Source organism: Tiliqua scincoides, chromosome 1 (assembly GCF_035046505.1).
Source record: "Tiliqua scincoides isolate rTilSci1 chromosome 1, rTilSci1.hap2, whole genome shotgun sequence".
In the NCBI taxonomy this organism is placed as follows: Eukaryota; Metazoa; Chordata; class Lepidosauria; order Squamata; family Scincidae; genus Tiliqua; species Tiliqua scincoides.
Genome location: NC_089821.1, coordinates 277,936,463 through 277,958,364, shown reverse-complemented (window position 1 = coordinate 277,958,364; position 21,902 = coordinate 277,936,463). Strand labels below are relative to the sequence as shown.

Below are 21,902 nucleotides of genomic sequence, written 5' to 3'. Positions count from 1 at the left end.
CTGGCTATGGGCCTTCCTTCTTTGCCTCTTTGCCTCAGACTGCTGGCAAAATGTCTCTTCAAACTGGGAAAGGCCATGCTGCACAGCGTGCCTCCAAGCGGACCGTTCAGAGGCCAGAGTTTCCCACTTGTTGAGGTCCATCCCTAAGGCCTTCAGATCCCTCTTGCAGATGTCCTTGTATCGCAGCTGTGGTCTACCTGTAGGGCGCTTTCCTTGCACGAGTTCTCCATAGAGGAGATCCTTTGGGATCCGGCCATCATCCATTCTCACGACATGACCGAGCCAACGCAGGCGTCTCTGTTTCAGCAGTGCATACATGCTAGGGATTCCAGCACGTTCCAGGACTGTGTTGTTTGGAACTTTGTCCTGCCAGGTGATGCCGAGAATGCGTCAGAGGCAGCGCATGTGGAAAGCGTTCAGTTTCCTCTCCTGTTGTGAGCGGAGAGTCCATGACTCGCTGCAGTACAGAAGTGTACTCAGGACGCAAGTTCTGTAGACCTGGATCTTGGTATGTTCTGTCAGCTTCTTGTTGGACCAGACTTTCTTTGTGAGTCTGGAAAATGTGGTAGCTGCTTTACCGATGCGCTTGTTTAGCTCAGTATCAAGAGAAAGAGTGTCGGAGATCGTTGAGCCAAGGTACACAATTGGCCAAGGTACATCACCTTGGCCAATTATTACCTTGGCCAAGGTACACAAAAAGCCAAGGTACATCACTGCCAATTATTGCTGGGTGTGTTGTGGTAAGTGGGGGCCGCCGCCCCCCACAAAACAAGTGCATGGGACCCTGCAAGGACCTTGCAGAATTGGGCCCCACACTTCCGAAGGCTGGCACTGGCTCTGCTCTCCGTGCCGGCCTCTGCATGGAGACTTAATTCCATGCAATGTGCCAGCTGTGGCTGCAGGCAACCTGCTCTCTGCTACAATGTGCCCTTCCCCCCCCCCCGGCATAGGACCCTGTTGGTCTGAATCAGTCCAACTGGGCTAAAACCAGCCCTGAGACCCACCACATAGCGACACCAGATTCAGACAAACAAGGCCAAGCCTCCTCTAGTCCCCAAGATAGTTTACGGTTCTTCCTGCAAGATCTTCAGCAGTTCATCCGCAGCCCACTGTAGGTTCAAACATTGTTGATATCTATCTAGCTGTTCAGTCCCACTCACACCTTGTCATTTAACATTCAAACACACACACATGCTGGGCAAAGTTTTCAACTGCCCTGCGTTGTGTACTCTGATTCTTGATTAACATGGGAATTTTACGCTGACCTCCAGATCCTTCTCGGCAAGAGGCTTGTGTGCTTGAGCCTCTCCTTTCTTTCTCCCTCTTTACTTTTGCCCCCACATTGCTGCCAAGAAGCAAATTAGAGCTAATACCATCCTTGTTTGCTCATGAGATGATAATACTGTCAGTTCACACCATCTAGGTGTGGTGTGTGTTTACTTAGCACAGGTCTTAAGGAGGGGTGGGCTCTGGAAACCACAAAAGTCTCTGGAGCTGGGTGTGAATTTTCTCATTGCAGTCCTTAGGGCTTTCAGGACTTTCAGACTGGGGCCTCTCTGATAGGGAGCTTCTTCATCTGGGATGCTTGTCTATAAGTTGGAAAGCGAAGAGTCCCAATGCACTGTCTATGAAACGCTTGTCATTGGAGCCGGGAGATACATAATCTTTTGCATGGTGACAATATGGGTGTCCCAGCTGCACCAGCAATTCTTATCTCTGGGTTGATCTGATAGGATTCCACCCACACAGGAGAGTCTGATCAAACAGATTAACCTGCTGTTGAGAGAGATTAACCTGCCACTACAGAAGATGCCTGGGTGGAGAATGTAGAGCCTCCCAGTGTCATCTTGACAGTTACTCTCCATTTTGCAATGCTTGTCTGTTGCCTGTTTATATATTTCTTGAGCACACACTCACCCATGCTTACCACTTTGCACAGCTTCCTAACTCTGGGTGTGCGTCACAGAGGGAGAGAGCGTTCCACCTGTAAACCTCTGCAGCCACTCCCACATGTCACCCAGAAGAACCCAGTTTGTTCTTTGGGGCACCCATGAGGCACATGAGGTCCCAGAGGCATCCCTGCAGTCAGAGAAGGAGAGATGAAGATGGGACTTGCTCCATCAGCTGTTTGCTTAAAAGATAGTTTAGCCAGTTCACTTTAGGGTTGTTCATAGCTCTGGTACCAGTTCCAGGCGAATTGTCTGTACTTTGAAGATTGTCTCAGGTGTTGGAGCTGGCCACTAGAAGAATGTTCTGAAGATAAGAACATAACAGCAGCTTTTCTGAATGAGATCAAGGGAGGTCCAGCGTCCTGCTTTCCACATTGACCATCCAGATGCCGCCAGAAAACCAAGCATCAAGATAGCTCTTTCCCCCATTGCTCCCCAGCAACTGATATTATTATTAAGAATATTTGTAAATCTCTTTTCAATAAAAAGGCCATAAAGTGGTTTACAGAGAAAATCAAGTAAATACATGGATCCAAGGTACACTGCCTCTAAACAGGAGGATCTATTTAGTAGTCATGTAGCAATAGTTCACTTAATGACATGGACATAACAAGAGCCTGACTGCTAAATCAAACCAAAGTCCACCTTGGTCAGTCCATCTTCCCACATGGGCCGGCCAGTTGCACCTGGGAAGTCCACAGCAGGGCATGAAGGCCCCCTTCAGTTACTGCAGGAAAGCAACTGATATTCAGAGGAGTGATGATCTACCCTTGCGAGATTCCATGCAGCCATTATGACTAATAGTCATTGACTGATTTCATTTAGAAATCTGTATCCATCCTTCCATTAAATAATAATGCCCAAGGTGCGGAGGTTCACAGTAATTAACGCAACAGAAAACCAAATAAGATAACAATTAAAGTAATAAAGCAACACATAACATAGCTCATAAAAGAGCCATAATTAGCAGGAGCCAGACAGCAATAACCAACTGAAGATTAAAAAGCCTGGTGGATGAAAACCTTTTTGGCTACCCAATGGAAAGCCAGCAGGGACAGGCCAAACAAATGTCCCTAGGGAGGGAATGCCAATGTTTGGGCATAGACTGCAAGGAAGGCTCCCTCCCAGGTCACAGCCAAACAATGTCACACTTTAGCATTCTTGAGGATGGCCTCCCTGCAGTCATGCTTAACAGGTTGGCAGGCTCACAGAAGGAGAAGGAGATGCTTCAAGTTGCTGGGAAAAGGGGGGTGGGGTAGAGTAACTATCAGTAGAAGACCCCTTCCCATAAAGCTATCCAGGCTAGCTTGTTCCTGATAAGGCACAGACAAAGGAGCGGGACTTGGTTAAGGTTTAAAAGAGAAACTTTTATTCACAGATCGTAGTTGCAAATGTATATCTTCTGATCAGGATCAGAGACTTTGCTAACTTGGGATCAAGGAACCCTGAAAGCTGTTCCTTTTGTGTGAGAGTGCAGAGAAGGGGTTGTGCTCTGATGGCGAGCATATCTCCCACACATCTTGCTCCTCCAAAGGCTGGAGATCAAAAAGGAGGAATAGGTGGGGAAAGGGAAGGGAGGAAGTAGAGTCGAATGGCACACCCCTGCAAGAACCACAAAGAGGGCAGGTAGATAGGTGACTGGACAGCATTCTGTCCTCCAGAACTGCCAGCAAGGTAGCACCTCAATTTTCAATTTCCAACACAGATAACCTGGTGATAGACCACTGAGGACTTTGAAAGTCAAAACCAGGCTTTTGAATGGCACAGCAACAAGAATAGATGTTGCAGTAGGAGGGTCTTGTTGTCCTGATGGCCCACATGCATCAGCAATCAGGACAAGCTGAGGCAGCTCCATGTAGAGCACAAACGAGATGGCACCAAGGTAGGAGTCACTCTAGCCAGTTCTGACCTATCTGCAAACAGACAAAGTTGGCACACAACTGCAGACGAGCACTGTGGTCACAGTCTAGACCTGGGGGGACCAGGCTCAAAGTTGGGTCCAGAAGCACCCCAGCCTTGAACCTGAGTCTTCAAGGGGGGGGGGCTTTTCCCCCTTTCCCTCCAGCACAGGCTGAATCCCTCTTCTGGTGACACTGTTTTGGCTTGCGGTTCTGATTTGTCTGGATTAAGTTTCTGTTGCTTTGCCCTTGTCCAGCCCAGTCCTGCCTCTAGACACTAGTTTAGGACATCAACAACTTCTATAGTATACAGCAGAAAGGAGGGAGCAGAAGAGGACTGGGGATCATCCACAAATTGGCCCTCCAAATATTTCTCTAATTAGGTTTGAGTACAGGCAAGAAGAAAGCAGGCAGATGGGGGAAATGAATGAGAGCCCCCTCAGCCGCACTGGCAGAACACGTTTGCCTGTAGTGTTTTAGCCACATGTTCTCTTCCAGCCTCCTACTGATATCTGTGACTTTCTGTGTGGGACTAGCATGAGATCTCTGGCAGTTTTTCATCCTTAAAAAAACTTGGGGAGGCTCAGTCTTTTGAGCTGAGCAATTAGTTCAGAGAAGTAGCACGTTACAGCCTTCCAGGAACTTCACAATGTGTGTGTCTTTGGAGGGAAGGATTGCATGGTTGAATGACTGCTCCCTACTTTGAAAAACCCCCTTGCACATAGAAGTTGGCAAGCTAGCAAGCAGGACAGGCTCAAACTCTTCCCCCTAACCTTTCTCCTGTATTGCAGCTGCCCCTGCCAGTTTTGCAGCAGTAGCAACAGAGGCAAACCTTTCTGCAGTCACCAGCTGAGGGTTAACCTTTTCTTCCCCCAAAACCTCCTCTAAGTGATGCAATGTTATGACATAGCATCACTCAAGAGGGAAATTGTGTGGGGGGGGGAGGGGAGATGGTGGCTGCTCATCAGAGGCTACTTTCTGAATTTTGCACAGCCGTGAAAAACGGCCAAAGTAGCCTTCCATTTTGGGGGAGTTCATTTTGGTCCAGCCCTAACCTAATTTGACTCTGCATTGGAACAAACCCTGAGACATGTTTTGGAGGTGAAAAGGTTTTCCCCACATTTGGCCCTTGGGGCTGTTTGTCTCAGGAGAGTCTGCTTTGGGACCTTCTCCCTTTTGAGACCTGCCTGCCTTGTCTACTCACAACCAATTGTCTCAAGGAGTGGTTATGTTTGGAACCAGGGCACAATTTGTGGCTATTCCATGGACTGAAGCATGATGCAGAGTCTCACTACGTCTGATCTCATCAGGATTAGATACCCCCCCCCCCATTGAGGGGCTTGGTTATTTAAATCGGCTTAACATCCTGCAGATCTTCTTGCAAATGCAGCTGCTAGCAGACCCTGCTTAGGTCAGGGCTGTGATGCAGAGGGATAGGGGTCAGCCTTTTCCCCTTATGCCACAGCCGCAATCCAAATTCCCTTAGAGTTACTACTAGCCACAGAGGGAAAATGTTCATTGTCCACTGTGTAGTTCATAGTAGCCCCTGGGGTGCATTGAAACCAGCGAATGAGCTCAAAAGAAGACACACACAACCTGTTCATGGCTCCAATTCACCATGTCATCTCATGTACCCCCCCCCCCACACACACACTCCGCAGCTCTTTTCGCAAGGAGAAAATTACATTGGGAATTCCAACTGTAGGAATCCAATTACAAATATACAATTTGAGCTTGTTCTACGGGAGCCTGCGATATATTTGGGTTGGGGGGGTGCTCATTTCCTAATATTTTTGTTTTTAAAACCCTCGTTCATTTTGTTGTTCACTCATTAAAATCTCATTTGTTTTTTTATTCATTTGTTTTTATTTCATTTTTTTCTGCTTGTTCCATTTTGGTTTTCTGGAGGGCACTTCTGTAATAGTGCAGTTGCAGCTGCATGCTCTTTTTCTTTTCTTTTAAAAAAAACTTTGTTGACACTTCAAGCAGGCTGCAGGATGGCAGAGCTCCTTTCCTAGTTGCTGCCCTCCTGCCTGCTCCCCCCCACCATGATGCCCCGGATATAGCAGTGTTCTGGACCACTGTGGGCAAAAAAAAAAAAAAAAAGGGAGCAGTTTGAGCCACCATGTTTTCCCCACAGAATCCTAGAACAATCAGGGGCACTGCCTACATAAATGGCCACTGCCAAGGATAGAGAGGAGCTCTGCCACCACTTTTGCGTAAAACAGAGAAAAGGCCCACTGCTCCCACTGTACCACGGGGTGAGCTCCTTTTACTGTAAACAAGTAGGAAAATACTTGTTTCCAAAGAAAAATAACTGCATGCGCTGTTTGTTTTGTTGAAACGGTGGTCCTTTGCGGCATGCATTTGTTTCATAACAACTAAAAGTGGACTGAATGGGCCCAATTTTGCTTGCTTGTTCCATTCATTCTGAAATGAACGCATGCTATTCTGTTACATCCTAGTGATCTTGTATAATTGTGTGCCTCTTTCAAGCCAACCGGCACTGGAGGGTGCATGTGAGCAAGGGTGGGGAGGACCATGGGGCCTGCTGGCTGACATGGCAGGTACCCCCCAGGCTTTCATTTCCTTGCCAGAAATTCAATTCGGTGTCCCTCTGCCCTTGTTTGACAATCAGACCAACCAGATAATGGATGAGAAGATAATGGACTGATTGAAATCTTACAACAGGGAGCCAGGAGTTAATCTCCAGAAATAAAACTTTGTAGGAGGAAAAAACAAACAAAAACCCATTTCAGATTAATCACAACGGGTAGCAACAGCTCATTTTGTAAACCAACATTTTGCAGGGGCTTAGAACTCAGTGGAGCCTTGGCACAGGTGTGCAGTGATCCACCACCCAGATGCTGGTTCCCCTGGCTAAGGGCCAAATTCAGTGTTACGCACAGATGTGTATAACATTCCCCTTGACAGCTCCCTTTTTTAAACATCAAAGGCAACTTCAGAAAGGGATAATGAGGAGCCAAGAAGTGGTGGGGGTGGGGCAAAATGTGCTTAATGCCTTTTCCATGGGCTTTCCCCCCCCCCCGCTCCGAATGGGCTACAGACCACCACCCCTCCATTCCCTGGTGATCATCTTCGCTCCCTTCCAGCGCTATGGATTTTCCTGACCTTTTACTTCTGCCACGAAAGCTACTCCTTTTGTCAACATTCTGTTGCTGACAGCTTTCCCCATGTGCAGTTATGTTCATATGTCCGCAAATGCACCAGAGTGTTTCATGTTTCTGTTCCCCACATGAAGTCCATTGCCCCTCATGTGTTCTGGCTCTGATTTATTGCATTCTTAGTGGACTCCTTTATTCTAAAGTGTGGTGGTCTAGATCACTGGATGCTGGGTGAGGAAAAGGCAGGGGAGGTAAGAGCTGCTTTCTTTAGTCACAACCCCAGCCAAATACTCTATTAGCAGGAGCTTATCTCTTAGCTCGAAAATGTGAAGGCTTGTTTGTTTGCATTGATATGAAAAATCTTAGGACAACAGACACAGGCCTAGAGGGAAAATGTGTACAAGAGAGAGGTGAGGCAGGGGACACCCCACACTCAGTTTTGCAAAATCACACCCATGTGCACCTTCAAGTGCTTACCTAACACACACTCATCACCCCTGCTGTCCTCTGGGCTTCTCCTCGCTGCTGTGATGTGCCTGAATGGCCCTGACCCCTGAGTGACCTGCAGATAAGGGGAGGTGATTATTTACACTTGATTTATTGGCAGAGTATCTCTGATGTTTCACATTCATCCTGCAGAGATCCGATGTTGACCTAAAACCTCAGGCAGGATTGAATGGGTGAAGATGCTCCTTGAAGTCACCTGGTTTCAGGTGATGAAGAGCTTCGCAGGCAGTAGGGTTCTGAGGTGGGGGAACACATGGTACTATTTTATGCTGCAGGTGGGGATCACATTTTTAACATTCTCCTCTGTAAAAAAGGGAAAAATCCACAAGTAACAAACTGGCACACCAAAGCGCATCCCTAAGATACTAGATTTTTATACTGGGGAGCATGCTGTAAATGGCAAGTACTCTTATATGCTTAAGGCAGCAGTTCCCAAACTGGGTTCACAGCCCACCAGTGGGTCATGATCCAATTTTTGGTAGGAGACAAAATTGACAAGGCAGATTAGACTATGTGTATCACGGGTTAAACAACCTGCTACTTGCAGGGAGCACTGCTGCCCAATCACGAGTATAGCCACAGACGCCTGAGTGGCTGGTAAAGTGAAACTTTTTTTTAGGTTGGTCCTTATGCTAAAAAGTTTGGGAACCACTGGCTTAAGGTGTACAGCCCACTCAGGATTCTAGCAGCCCATGTGCATAGATCCCATGGTAGAGTTCTAAACAAGGGTGGGGGGGGAAGAATGCAAAGATGTGCTCTTCTGGGGTTGCCAACTCTGATCAAAGCTGTTCCTGGATATTGTTGTTCTTCAGTGTGATGCAATGCTGGACATTCCTAGATTGCTTTTGGAGATGGATGCTGATTCCTGGAGAGGCATGGCAGCCCAGTGCTGTTTCATTGAGCTGCAGCCTCTCCCACTGCATGGGGCAACATGACAGACTCTGCAGATTATGCATTTATTTATTTATTATGCAACTATTTCTCAAAATGGTTTGCATAGCAAAGTGAAGGAGGGGATGGTTTTGTGTCTCAAAGGGACTGGCACTCTAAAAGAAACACGAGGGTGATACCAGAGGGTATGCCACTGAGCTGGGATGAATAGGAAGAGTTCCCCTTCTTTGTAAATATGAGAGCCACCATTTCACAAAGTGCCTCTTTGCCCAGTTAACAGGCAATTTCACATGTTTAGTTGTGTGCATTTGCAAGTACACAGGATAAAATGAAGATGTATCTCTCTCTTACCCTGAAATGTTGGGGGGGGGGGAGCTGAAATAACTCCAGCAATTCACACTTTTTTTCCAAAAGCATCACCCAGATTTCCCCCCCCCCCCCGCGCAAAAGCAGTGGACAAAATCGGGGCAGTGACTTGCTAGAGACACAGACCAGAAAATCAGGACTGCCCCGACTGTAAATAGAGACAGAACATACCAGGTAAGAAGCATTTACAGCTTTTTGTTGTGCCAGTCAGCCACTGCTGCTCTTGCTTGCAGACATCTGTGGAACTACAGCATTCCTTCCACATGGCAGATACAGTGGACCGACCCTCCCCACATCACCCTTCCAGGGTCCACTGTCAGCTGCTATATCTGGGCATGCGCCTCTGCAAAAGAGAGATGTGACAAGAGTGCCAGCAGTCCATGCTGCATGCTTTGCCTGACAATGCTGAGGACATGCTGTTATTAATAGATTTTCTCCATTAATGAATGTGACAGTTTAACCATGGGGAAAATATATGTGAGCAATAGATGGGTGACAATGTCATGTGAATTCCTATATAGGGTTGTTGTTGGCATCCTTCAGTCTCGGAAGACCATGGTGTCGTGCTCTGAATGGTGGTTCTGGAACAGAGTGTCTTCTCCAGTGCACAGTTTGGATGAAGTGACAGTTTGGATGAAACACCTCTCCTGGCAGTACTCTAAGGCCATTCTTCTGTGGTCATGTTCTGAAGTGCTGGAGAACACTGTCTGGGAAGCCCAGTAGCATGAGAAGGACTTGGATGGGTTATAAGGTGGTATGAATGTTTACCAGCCCAAATCAGGCAGCTCCAGGGGGGAGGAAGAAGCTGGGGAGATGGTTTTTCCTTCTTGGCCTCAAGCATTTCTCACAACTGTTGGATGTGTTATGAGGTGTGTGGCTCAAGTGGAGCGCTATCTTTTTCATTCCAAGCAATTTAATCCCAGATCCATATTTATTGGCTGTTTAGACAGCAACACGTTTGCCATCCAGCATATCTCTGCAAATAATAGCCCAAAGGAACAAGCTGCTTCTCATCTCCACCCACTTAAGGTGAGGACCTTTAAACATGAACTGGTTTGGATAAGAAATGATGTCATCCTGATGTAGCCACATAAACTAAATATTACTTAGTGCTAATTACGGGGTTGTTCAAATACTCTGGCTCCAAAGTGTCTCACCTCCTTGGTGACACTTGTAACCCTGCACAGGCATTCAGTCTGTGCATGCAGCAGTGTGTATTTGTTTAGCACCATTTGTGTGTGTAAGAGTAAGGGAGGAAAGGTCTCCGTCCTGAGGAGCTTGCATCCTAAATTTGAACTTAGGGCAGACAACAGGGCGGTGTCAGACTCACCAGTAACCAAGCCCAGGGACATGCCACTGGATTAACTGTTGAGTCTGTCTCCATTTCTCTTTCCTTGCCTTCTGCTCCTCCCACTCCCTGGATTGGAAAAGGAGGAGGGGGAAGAAGAGGGCAGGAAAGTGGTCTCTGATGTTCTTGCCCATTGCTCCCCTCTCCGCAGTTGCTGTTGCCCTCTTCCGTTTCCAATCCAAACGAAGAGGCGGTGTAGTGGAAGCTAGTGGACCAACTGAAGGTGAGCTGCCCTCCATCCACAGCCTGGGGCGACCACCTCAGTTGACCTCATGGATGGGCTGGCCTTGGGGCTATGTGAAGGACTCTGAAGTTTCCAGCCAGTTTGGCAATTTTTTTCCAACTTGACAATATCGTTTTTGAGTCATGGTGACCAGAACTGTCAGTGCATCTTGTTCCAGGTGTGGTCGGCCATACCATATCTTTGAAACAGAATATTGCAATGGCTGTAGTTTTATTTTCGGCCCTAACAACAGTAGCTTGAAGTTGTCCCTTTTCACAGGAGCAGTACACTCAATGCTTTTATTCAGGTCTCCACCATGATCCCCAGATCACTTTCCTGGTTCATCACTCACAGCTCAGATCATTGTATACCTGAAGCTGGGGTTTTTTGTTTTTTTTTGCCCTGGTGGGCATCACTTCACAGGCATTGAAACGGAGTCACATTCACCATTTTGTTGCCCATTCAATCAATTTGGAGTACCCTGAGAACTTTGGTACCATTTACTGGGCTGTTGAAGCCCTTGGGGCAAAATGGTGCACTGAGCCCCCACTACCGGATTGCTCAAGTCACATTGGTACCCACTGGTTCTGAGGGGCTGGCCTGGCAAGGTGGGTCCTTTGATAAGAGTGGGCCCTTGGCTGATTTTTGATTTCACACCTGTCATTTAACAAACTTGGCCACCTCACTGCTCATTCTTTACTCATCCCTTACTCTAGCTCATTTCTGAACACATTAAAAAGTTGTGTTCCCAGTGCAGATTCTTGGAGAACTCAAGTTTCTTACAGGTGCTAAATCCTTGCTGTGCTTTTCCCCTTCCTTGCATTCTCATTTTTTTGTTCTGTCAAAAAAAGGGGATTCTAGCCCACGCTAGCACTCAGTGGGTTGAGAGCGAAGACTGCCAGTTTTGGAAACTGATGAAAATGGATCTAAATGCCAAAAGTTCTTCCAGGATCTGGCAGAGGCATGTGGGTGGACAGAGGTGGGCACCCCCAGCCCACCAGTCTGCTGCCTCAGATGACCTCCTCAGTTGGGCTCATGGATGGGCCAGTCCTGAAACATCTGCATGTTAGATGCGGTTTGCACTCAGCCCAGGCAGAGAATATCCAGCTTCTTGCTTATACATAAGTACTAGAAATTGACTGACCACATCAGGGGGTTGAAACTGGATTTTGTGCACATAGTTCCTTCCTTCAAAAGTGGATCAAAGTGGATTAGGTCAATTCAGAAGTGGGACAGGAACAGCCACAGGATGGAGTGAGCATGATCCTGCTCTCCTGATGTGCGTGGCCTCTACCCACACAGGAAATCTGCCCCTAAGGATTTCAGTCTGGTGAAGCCTGGCCCTTCACTCTTCCAGCTGCATCACCCTCATTCATCTGAAGGTCTCCTGCTCCCTCTAAGAACTTTGCCCTTTCTCCTTGCTGTTCCTTGAACTGCCTCCCAATAATCCCTGCATGATCTTTCCGCTTTCAGATCCCTCCTCAAGAGCAACCCTTCCTGTGAAGTGTTTGGCAAAACCCAGAAGGGCCTTACTCTTTGTAGCTAAAATAAATGCATACTTTTCATCTTTATTCCCTACCTACTTCTGCTGTTGTCTCCCATGTATCAAATGGGAGAGGCTGCAGTTTCTTGGGACAAGGAACCTCTTCTCTCTTTCTTTGTACAGTGTACAAAAAATATGTAATATGTATGTACATGTAATATGTTAGCAGTCTGGATTAGAGACTTTTCTGGGGACCCCAGAGAAGCTGATGTAAACTTCCCAAAGGAAAAGCAGGAGATGTGTAATGAATACATTCTGTAATGCATCTCTGACTTGTATCCTCCTTTTCGCCCCAGATTTTCCCATTTCACAGGCCATCAAAATCCTACAGAAGAAACTCACCACCTTCCCAGTGACGCTTCCCCCTTGCAAGCTATGTGCCGTGCTTGACTACTTTCACAACACATTCATCAAGCATTACTGGCTGTACCAGTTTGTGCTGGTAAGGGAGAGAGACCGCCATCAAAGGTTTGCCAGCCTTGAGGTCTGCGCTCCCCCCCAACCGCTCCCACTGATGGAGGGCACAGAGGTTGAACTCTGGAAGTATCAGCAGCAGCTGGCTGCCCTCTCTGCAGCAGAAGAGGAAAAGCGGACCAAGATGTTGCTCATCCGAGAAACCTTACAACAGGAGAGAGAGCACATGCTACGGAGTGTGTACAGGAGTGTCACAAGGCACACAGCATTCCTTGGCAAACAGGTAAAAGAAATAAATAGAGTGTGCAAACACACATCAAGAGAGCCAGAGGAGCACAGAGACTTAGGGTGCAATCCTAACCTGGCTGGAACAGGAAGGCCAAGTTGCATGCGCTGCATGCAGCACAAGATTGGTTTGGGTTGGAGGGCAACTCAAATTTTAGTCCCCTCACTCCATGTAACACACCAGCCCAATCCAAGCAGCTCATATAATGCTGATTGGGTAGGGGCAGGGGTTAGGATCCAACCTGTGCTGCAATGGGCATTCCCACCCCACTCCCAGGCTTGATCCACCTCCCAGTCTACCCTCCTTCCACCCCAAAATGGCCCTTCCCACTTCTGTTCCACCACCCTTTCCCACCTCCTGCTCTGGCCTGCCCAGACTGGCACAAGCTCACCTTCTCCAGGGCTGGCTTCGGCTCTGGCAAGCCAGCACACGTCTGTGCACTGGCTCAGCCTGCTCCCAAGTAGCCATGAACATGCTTTATGGCATGTTTATGACACTGGGGGACCAGTACAAGGGAAAGCTAGGAATGCTCTGCCTGGCCCCAATCCTATCCCCCACCATCCTACGTGATGCAGCCATGCTACTGTAGCATCCGGGGAGGGGGGGGAGTTTACCAGACAGCCTGGGAGAGGTAAGTAAAAATATTTTTCTCTTATCTCTCTATAGGCTGTCTGGCCATCAGTGAGTCTCCTTGGACCTACACCAGCTATTTTGCTGGGTCAGGCTGAGGGCAGAAGGAGGTGGATCTCAGTGGCAGCAGTGCACCCCAGGATCCTATCCCTGTTTTCCTGGCCTGACATACCCTCCTGCTTCTCCTCAGTCTTCTGCCAACCAAACAGCTGGTGTAGGTCTGAAGAGACCCATTGGTAGCCAGGCAGCCTCAGATAAGTATGTAAAAAATATTTTTACTTACCTCTTCCAGGGGCCTATGATGTACATCAAGAAGTCCCTGGTTTGAAATTTGTTCCGGTTATCAATTTACTAAGTGGCCACCTCACAGTCCACTTCTCCATTTGCAGTACGGGGGCAATAATCCTTCCTTTACAAGGTTGCTGCAAGAGTAGCAACAAGAGAATTCATGTGAAATGCTTGGACATTCAGAAAATGCTAATTAAGTATACTACAAGTATGTTGCATTAGCATATTGTGGACAAACATTAACAGCCTTGAATATGCAAGTGCTGACTGTCTGTCCAGACTAGGATGTGCCTACTCCCCAAGAAATATCTCCTCCAAGGCCTGCTCCTGAGATCCTTTACCCAAAACTGCCTGGGATCGAACTTGGAACCTTTTGCCTGCAAAGCAAGCATGTGACCACTTCCTGCTTTCATGGGACTGAATCTTCTGGATTGGTTGGGCACCTGTGGGTTTGACCATTGCCCCCATGGAACTCTAGGAAACATACCTCAGCATGGGTGCTGAAAAGTCTTTAGATTCTGGAGTCTCCTCCAAAACTAGTTCTCCAAGTTCCTTGAAGAAAAATCTATAACATCTGAAGGTAATGCTAGACATGGCCCTAAACACATCATTGGAACTTCAGTGTTCCCCCCCCCCCATTTTATTTATCTAAAAGATTTATATATGCTGCCTTTCTTAAAACTAATAAATCCAAGGTGGCTCACAATAAGTACAAACACAATAAATTAAAATACAATAAAAACACAATTAAATAGTACGGAGTGTATGAGTATGGTGTGGAAACTTTTTCTACCATTAAGAATACTGCAGGGGGGCAAGTGGGACTGGAACAATGGCAGGGACATAGTCCTGAAGCCGCCACCCCCCATCACCCTGCTATGGTATTGGAGCACTTCCTGATCCCCCCATGTGCTAGTAATACAGAAAGTAAAACCACAGAAGTGTGGGAGATGTGTTTAGGGTCACACCTAGTTTGACCCTTAAATCAACAAACAGCTCATATCTGTAGTTCAGCTGTGCCCACTGGCTCTTGGTGTCAACCCCCAAGGATCACAGCATCTTGTCCAACTCCCTGCCAGGAATAGAAACATTCACACATGTGCCCTCTTCCACCCTCCCTGCACTCTCCCTCTTCCACCCTTCCTGGATGGCAAAGCAAAATCCAACCTGTGCAAAGGGAGATTTAAGCCACTGTAGCTCTGACTTCCACGGTCAAGAATTCACTGCCATAAAAAGTGGCTAGCTCAGATGACTTTAAAATAAGATTAAACAGAAGGAGAAGAAATCTCTCAGAGGCTATTCACCATGCTGTCTACATGGAATCTCCATGTTCAGAGGCAACCAGTAAATGTTTCTTTTATTGCTTCTGCTTTTAGATATCATTTCATTTTTTTAAAACTGTTCTATTGTCAACCACTTTGATTTTTTATGAAAACCAGTCCAAAAGTATAGCGAATAAATGCCAGTAGCTGGAGGCAGGAGGACAGCAGCAGGGAGCGATCTCCCTTTACCAATGGTTCCCAAACTTTTCCAACTGGCTGCTTCCTTGTGCTACTGGGCCATTGGCTGCGGCTCCCCATTAGGCTACAAACCTAACCATTGTATAGGACAATGGTTTTTTTGGAAGAATTCTGCTGCTCCCTTCATTGGTTTCCATGGCTCCCCAGGGAGTCTCGACTCACAGTTTAGGACCCATCGCTTTACACCCTTCCTGTGGGCTTCCTGAAAGCATCTACTTTGCCCCTGCAGAAAGTAGGATGCTACTAGCTAGGTGGACCTGGGACCCGGGGTCTGATGCAGTAGGCTCTCCATATTTATTTATTTATTTATTTATTTATTTATTTATTTATTTATTTATTTATTTATTTATTTATTTATTTACAAATCTATATCCCGCTTTCTCTCCCAAGTGGGCATTCAAAGTGGCTTACATTCTTTTGTCATTTTCTACCAGAATCCACCACCCACCATAAGCATGTGCTGTGCATGCAAAATATTTCAGGTAACTGGAAAAGAGCCTTGTCTGAAACCCTGTAGGACTGCAGCCAGTGTGTGTGGAAATTGGAGGGGAACTTGCACAATTTCTAGAGCAGCAGTGCTTCTCTAGCTGTAGGGAACTGTGGTGGTCTCAAAATGAACTCTTGCAACTTCTATTGACTGAACAAAGCCCCCCCCCCCCCCAGCCAGCCAGCCAATGGATTGTCATTTAAGTTCTTTGTTTGACTCACATTGAATTTGCAGCATTTGGATCTCTTCTTTTAGCTCTACAGCATCTCAGGGTTTTGCCTTTGGCTGCCTCTGCCAAAACTCCAGCCTTGAGTTGTGTAATCCAGTTGTGATGAGTCTATCACACTTGAGACGGAAAACCTCTGCCTGCCTGGGCTTGCTTTGCTAGTTCTTCTCTGCCTGGGAGCAAACGGTTTGGTGAGGTTAATGAAACTCGGAGGCGTTTTTGATTGTCAGCCTGTTCTATCAAGTGAAATTAATGGGCCACAACGGCCTACACCTGTGTGTCTCACCCCAATGTCAGCCACAGTGGATGAGATCAGCTGAAGGCAGAGAATGTCACCTTTTGAACTCCAGCAAGGAGCCAGGGGCATGTGTTCTGGAGTGGTTAGTGGGCTGTTCAATATCCCTCCCTGTGTGCAGGAGGGGAACGCCATTCCTTGACTTTCCTGGATCTCTGCAAACCCTGGACATTTTTGTCCCATAACCTCCAGAGTCCTCAAGATCCTATGCATCTCTAGCTTCTGGGAGAACATAAGCCCGCTGGATCAGGCCATAGGCCCATCTAGTCCAGATTCCTGTATCTCATAGTGGCCCACCAAATGCCTCAGGGAGCACACAAGACAATAAGAGACCTGCATCCTGAAACATGCACCTGGCATTCTGAGGTAACCCACTTCTAAAATCAGGAGGTTTCACATACACATGGCTTGTAACCCGTGATGAACTTTTCCTCCAGAAATTTGTCCAATTCTCTTTTAAAGGCATCTAGGTCAGATGCCATCACCATATCCTGTGGCAAGGAGTTCCACAGACTAACTATATGCTGAGTAAAGAAATATTTCTTTTGGTCTGTTCTAATGCTCCCAACACTCAATTTTAGTGGATGTTGCCTAGTTCTGGTGATGTGTGAGAGGCAAAAGAGCATTCCTCTATTCACTCTATCCATCCCCTGCATAATTTTGTATGTCTCAATCATGTCCCCCTCAGGCATCTCAGGAGGTTGGCTGGAGGCCAGTTGCAGCTGCCCATTGGCTTCTGTTAACAGGTCTCACATGTACTCTGATACCACCCTGAGCCACATGAAAACTTAGGCTCCCATGTTGCCTTGTTGGCCCCTCCACAGCCTTCTTGTCAGTTATCTTCTCAAGCCACACCCTGACCTGTCAGGACACACTGAAGAGAAACACACGTCATGCTAGTAATCGAGGCCATACTGCAAATATCAGTGGGCCAAGAGCCAAAACAGATGGGATTAAGGCACCCAGCACTGCCAGGTCAGCTCCATCCAAACATTTCAGCTTCCTGAGGTGGGGCTGGTGATGACGTAAGGAAGGGCCTGGGGATGTCACAAGAGCACCAACTCTTGAAACATGGGCAAATGGATTGGTGCCAAGGTGAAGGGGTAGAAGTTAAGCTTTGCCTCTTATCTGCCCAAGAAAAAAGCAAAACACTGGGAAAACCAGGTTAGCTTTGACAAACTGGCAACCATTGAGAAGACCATGTTGGATTATTGATGTGTCACATAAAAGGGGGGGGATGTTTGATTTTAACACCAGGGGCACAAATGAAGGTACTGCATACATGCACGTGCACACAGACACTAGAATCCCCTCTGCTATGCGGAGATGGTATCACCTCTTTCTTCTGCACGTTTGGGGCGCTCCAGGCCTGTCTCATTCGTTTCCCTCATTTCTGCACCTGAGTAGAAATCCAGAGAAGCAAGGGTGTGGCAACGGAGATGGTGCAGATGCTCCCCTTGCCAAGTAGTTACAAGCCCATCCCAATAAGCTACCCCCATCCATAATAAGGGATCATCCATGTTCATTCTTGGTCTGACAGAAGTGATCTAAGTCAAGATAGATGCTATTTGTTTTCCAGGCTCTCACCTCCCTCGTCAAAGAAGCGATAAAGGCCCAGATCCAGAGTCTGCACGACATCTTCCAGAATGAGATCCAGACCACCTTTGAAATCTTGCAGCTGAAACTCCAAAAGAAGGCCCTTCTGCTCAACCCACCTCCCGTTTACCCACCACCACCCTTCCCTGCAGGAAGGAAAGGGAGCAAATCCCAGAAGCTTAAGCAGGAGAAAGGCAAGGAAGAGAAGGGGAAGGAACAGAAGAAGAAGAAGAAAAAGAAGTAGGAGCAGCAGTCGTGATGCTTCGCCCCTTGAGAATGACTCAAGCATCCTCCAAGGAAAACAACCATATCTCTTGTGTAGCTCTGTTTCCTTCCTTTCTCGTTCTTGCACTTTGAGAAGTAGTCAACCAGCACTTGGGCTGTACCTTTTCAAACGGCAGGTTGGGGTTCCTGAGGCTAAATGCTCCGCCATGCAAAAATAAAATAATCTTTTCACATAGAAATGTAGTGTGTCAAGAAAGGCTGCAGCAAAGCCTTCTCCCTGATCAGCTGTTTTTCTATCTGCAGGGATTGGGGTGGGTATAAAGGAGCATTCTATCAAGCAAGCCTCCACGTGCCATCTGAAGTAGTACAGGCCAGGCACAGGATGACTGTCTCAGTGAGAATGACGCCGAAGCCCCTTCATTCATGGGGATAGAGATCTACAAGTGAACAAACACAAATGACGGTGTGTACCTGTTTGCCAATGTTTGCTGCTTGCTACCAAGCATTGCTGGCAGGACAGTGGAGCAAAACACTACATTGTGCTTCTGAAATAGTTCCTGTTGAGCCTGGGGGGGTGGGGGGTGGTGGCATCAGTATCGTGGGCTGTAAGGTGCTCATTGTGAGCTTTTGACTCTTCCTGGTATCTAGTAACAGGAGCAGCTCTTCCTAAGAAATAAACTGAAAGTTTCATGTTATACTGAATCATTTTTTTAAATAGCTGTATGCAGTGCTGTGACCTTGCACTGAAAGCTGGGCATTCCTCAAATCAACTGGCCCAGATCCACTTCAGCCTGTGTTCCATTGTGGGATCTGGTCCTGATCCAGCACTAGATGCATAGAGACATGCACCGAACTATGCAGGAACATGGATGGAGACCTACATTCATCTCACTCCATACAGTGCAGGTTGGGTTGACTAAATCCTCAGCCAATATGGGTGTAGAAATCCCTGCTTACTTGTGGATCAACTTCCCCAGACCAGGCTCATCACTCTGTTGTGTCGGGTTACCCCAGCCTTCAGGAATGGAGTTTTAAAATCCAAATAAATAAGGAAACTAAAATTGGAATGGCACATACTACTTGAGAGCAGGCAACATGGTTTTAAACACACCTACAAAACCCAGTTAGTGCAGGCAAAACCCATTGCTTTTTGACTCGTAAAGGTAAACTTTGCCTTCCCTTCCCAACTAAGGCATCCACTGGGGGACTCTTTCTTTTGCCTTTACATCAGCCAGTCAAAAAGGAAAAGAGGTCATGTTGTAAGTCCCACCCTTCCACGCTGCCTTTTGGTTTCTTGCTCAACCTTGTTCTCTCCCTGGAGTCTTCAGGGAAGATCACACACTTTTTTTGGCCAGTCCCCGTCATCTAAGCAGATCTGGCGGTTTCCTTCCTGAGACCACAGCAAAATGACTGATGTCCTGCTTGCTCCACTACTCTTGGAGAGGAATGATGCAGCAGAGCAGGCCCCAAAACCTGGGTTTCAAAAGAAATGGAAGATGGGCAGCAGCAGAAGCAAAGCTCTGCTGGATTGGGTCCAAAGCCTACCCAGCCCAGTATCCTATTTCTTCTCCTGTCATGACTCCCCTGTGACTAGTGTTCAGAGTCAGACTGCCCTAGTCATGGCAGCAACATAGTCAAGTTGCTAGACTTGTCCTTCATGGATTTGTCTAACTCCCTTTGAAAGCCATTGGCGCGAGTGGCCATCACCACATCTTGTGGCATCAGTGGGCCAGTGTCCCACATCACTGGGAGGATCTCACCCCGAGTCTGGTGTTTGCTGCTGCAGACAAATGCTGCTGTCACGGGGAGCACCAGCAGTGGGGCTCTTTGGACCATATCCTATCCAATTTTCCAGCGCTGGTGTGACTGTGCCAATGAGGTATACGCTACATCCTGCAGGATGGTCACAGTCACAGAGGCCTCCTCCAGGTAAGGGAACATTTGTTCTCTTTCCCCAGTGCTGCATTGCAGTTGCACCAGCACTGGAAAGTTGGCTAGGACTGGGCCCTTTATCTCCTTACGTTGTGAATGTCTGAAGAGGGCTCAAAAGAGGTTGTGAGGACGGCCACTAGCTGAGGGTAGGACAAAAGTCATGGAGCAGGAGGAGAAGGGCTATTAGCCATGACAGGTAAACTGAGGCAGTTTAACTCTGGCAGCCAGCTCTGGAGGGGGGAGCCACAAGAGACGACTGCTGCCTTCATGCAACATGTGAGCTTTCTGGAGGCCTTGGGCTGGCCACTCGGAAACAGGATGTTGGGCTAGATGGACTTCCAAGGTGTGGCCCAGCAGGGCTCCTTCTTTGGTAAGTTCCCTTTGTGTGTCTGAGTGACTTGGCCCTGAGTTACATTGTGTCTCAGAGGACACATAATTCGAACTGTGGGTTTGAGACCACCTCTGCTGCAGGGGCCATTCAAGAAAGGAAGATGGACAGTGCTTCTGAGTGTCTGCAACTGGGCATCCTTCTGCTCGTAGGGCTGCTTCTGGTGTACGGGCTTTAGGTTTTGCATGCAGTGTGTAAATCTGAGCTGTGGGCGAGGCACAACAGTGTGTGTACGGGCAGAGAAGTTGTAAACAGTGCGTGATTTTTCCTCGGCAGCTTGCTTGAAACATAAAGGTAGGACCAGGACGCATAACATCCGGCTGGAGGGGCCAGCTACTGTTATCAGGCAGGAAACAGCACTGGACACATCCTTTTCTGAGGCTCTGCAGCAAAAGCCACCTCCAGTGGCAGGAAAACACACAGCAGCGTGTCTTATTCCTCCTTCTTAACACAGCAGGAACCCGCCTCTGCTCTGGGAAAATGACGCTCCTCTCCCTCCCGCAACAGATCAGAGTTGGGAGAGAGTTTGACTTGCAGACCCAGCAATGCTGCTTCTCCCACATTCGGGCTGGCCTTTCTGCCACCCAGTTTTGATGCTTTCCCCAGCACAGCAGTCCCGGTCCAAATGACTTCCCTGTGGATCTTATTTCGAAAAAGAGAAATGTGGGAGTTGCTTCTTGGGTCTAGCTGCACCCGCATTCCTTTGCCAAGTGAGACACAGGCCAAGACTCTTTAACCACTTCCTCCCTAGTCTGAACAGCAGTAGAGGTTTTGCCAAAGTTCTTCCTTTATTGTCTCGGCTACTTACTCTCTTGCAAGAACCAAAATATATTCAGAGGAGAGCAGCTGAGGTTCTCATCTCTGAGAACTCTGCCAGAGATGCTACTGCTATTCACAGAGCAGTGGAGGGAGTTAAAATAGTGCACCTTGCATGAAAGCTCCTCATTAAAATTTGCAGGATCTTACTCACTTGCAGGCCAACAAAGAAAGTGACAGGACCATTGTGTTCTGGACAACTGTGTCCCGGCCAAATACGTCCTGGTCCTTGGTGTCCCTGGATATTTGCACCTTTTTTTTTTTTTTTTGCATCCTAGACATTTTTGTCCCATGTATATTTATATTAGATCTGCTTTTTTATTTTTAAAACACAAAGGTAGGGCTAAGGGTTAGGGCTGGGAGAAGAGGCTTAGCATATAAAACATAGGGTTTGTTGCCTGATTATAGTTTGTTTGTTGCCCAGTTATAGTGGTATGCAAATAACCGGGACGCAACAACAATAAAACCTGATTTTAGAAAACATGAATGTCCAAGGACACCAATGATCAGGATGTATTTGACTGGGACACAATCATCCAGGATACAAATACCCTCGCACTGATCAAGAAAAGTGTCTAAACTTGGGGTTAACATTGTACAAGCAAATCTTTTGTGAGTTCCTGATCTGAAAGTTGCAGAAAGTGAAGCCACATCCTCATCTCCTTTTTTGGCAGACAGATTTTTATCGCCAGAATCCCTGGAGTTGGCAGTCAAGAGAAATCACCACCTGTTTCTTCAGCTTCAAGGAAATGATCTTCCAGAGACTCACTCACACATGGGCTGAATTCCAGGGGCTCTCCGGGAAGGGTGATGTAATTATGTCTCCTAATTACAAGCACAGTAATTTGTCCGACAAATAGACATTGGCTGGAGACTTGAGGGTCCTGGCTGAGAGAGTAGTATGCAGTCTGTCCCTTCAGTCCTCCTGAAACAGCTTCTGCTGTTTTCA

The 21,902-nt window shown here is 47.4% G+C and overlaps 1 protein-coding gene across 1 annotated transcript in view; it reads left to right on the top strand.

The window, feature by feature from the left end:
- Nucleotides 1-17,836, top strand: part of C1H8orf74 (chromosome 1 C8orf74 homolog) — a 34,497-nt gene extending 16,661 nt beyond the window's left edge. The window contains exons 3-4 of the mRNA XM_066611954.1: nt 12,147-12,547; nt 17,576-17,836. Coding sequence (XP_066468051.1) covers nt 12,147-12,547; nt 17,576-17,836 — 662 coding nt within the window. The remainder of the gene's footprint in view (nt 1-12,146; nt 12,548-17,575) is intronic.
- The last annotated feature ends 4,066 nt before the right edge of the window (nt 17,837-21,902 follow it).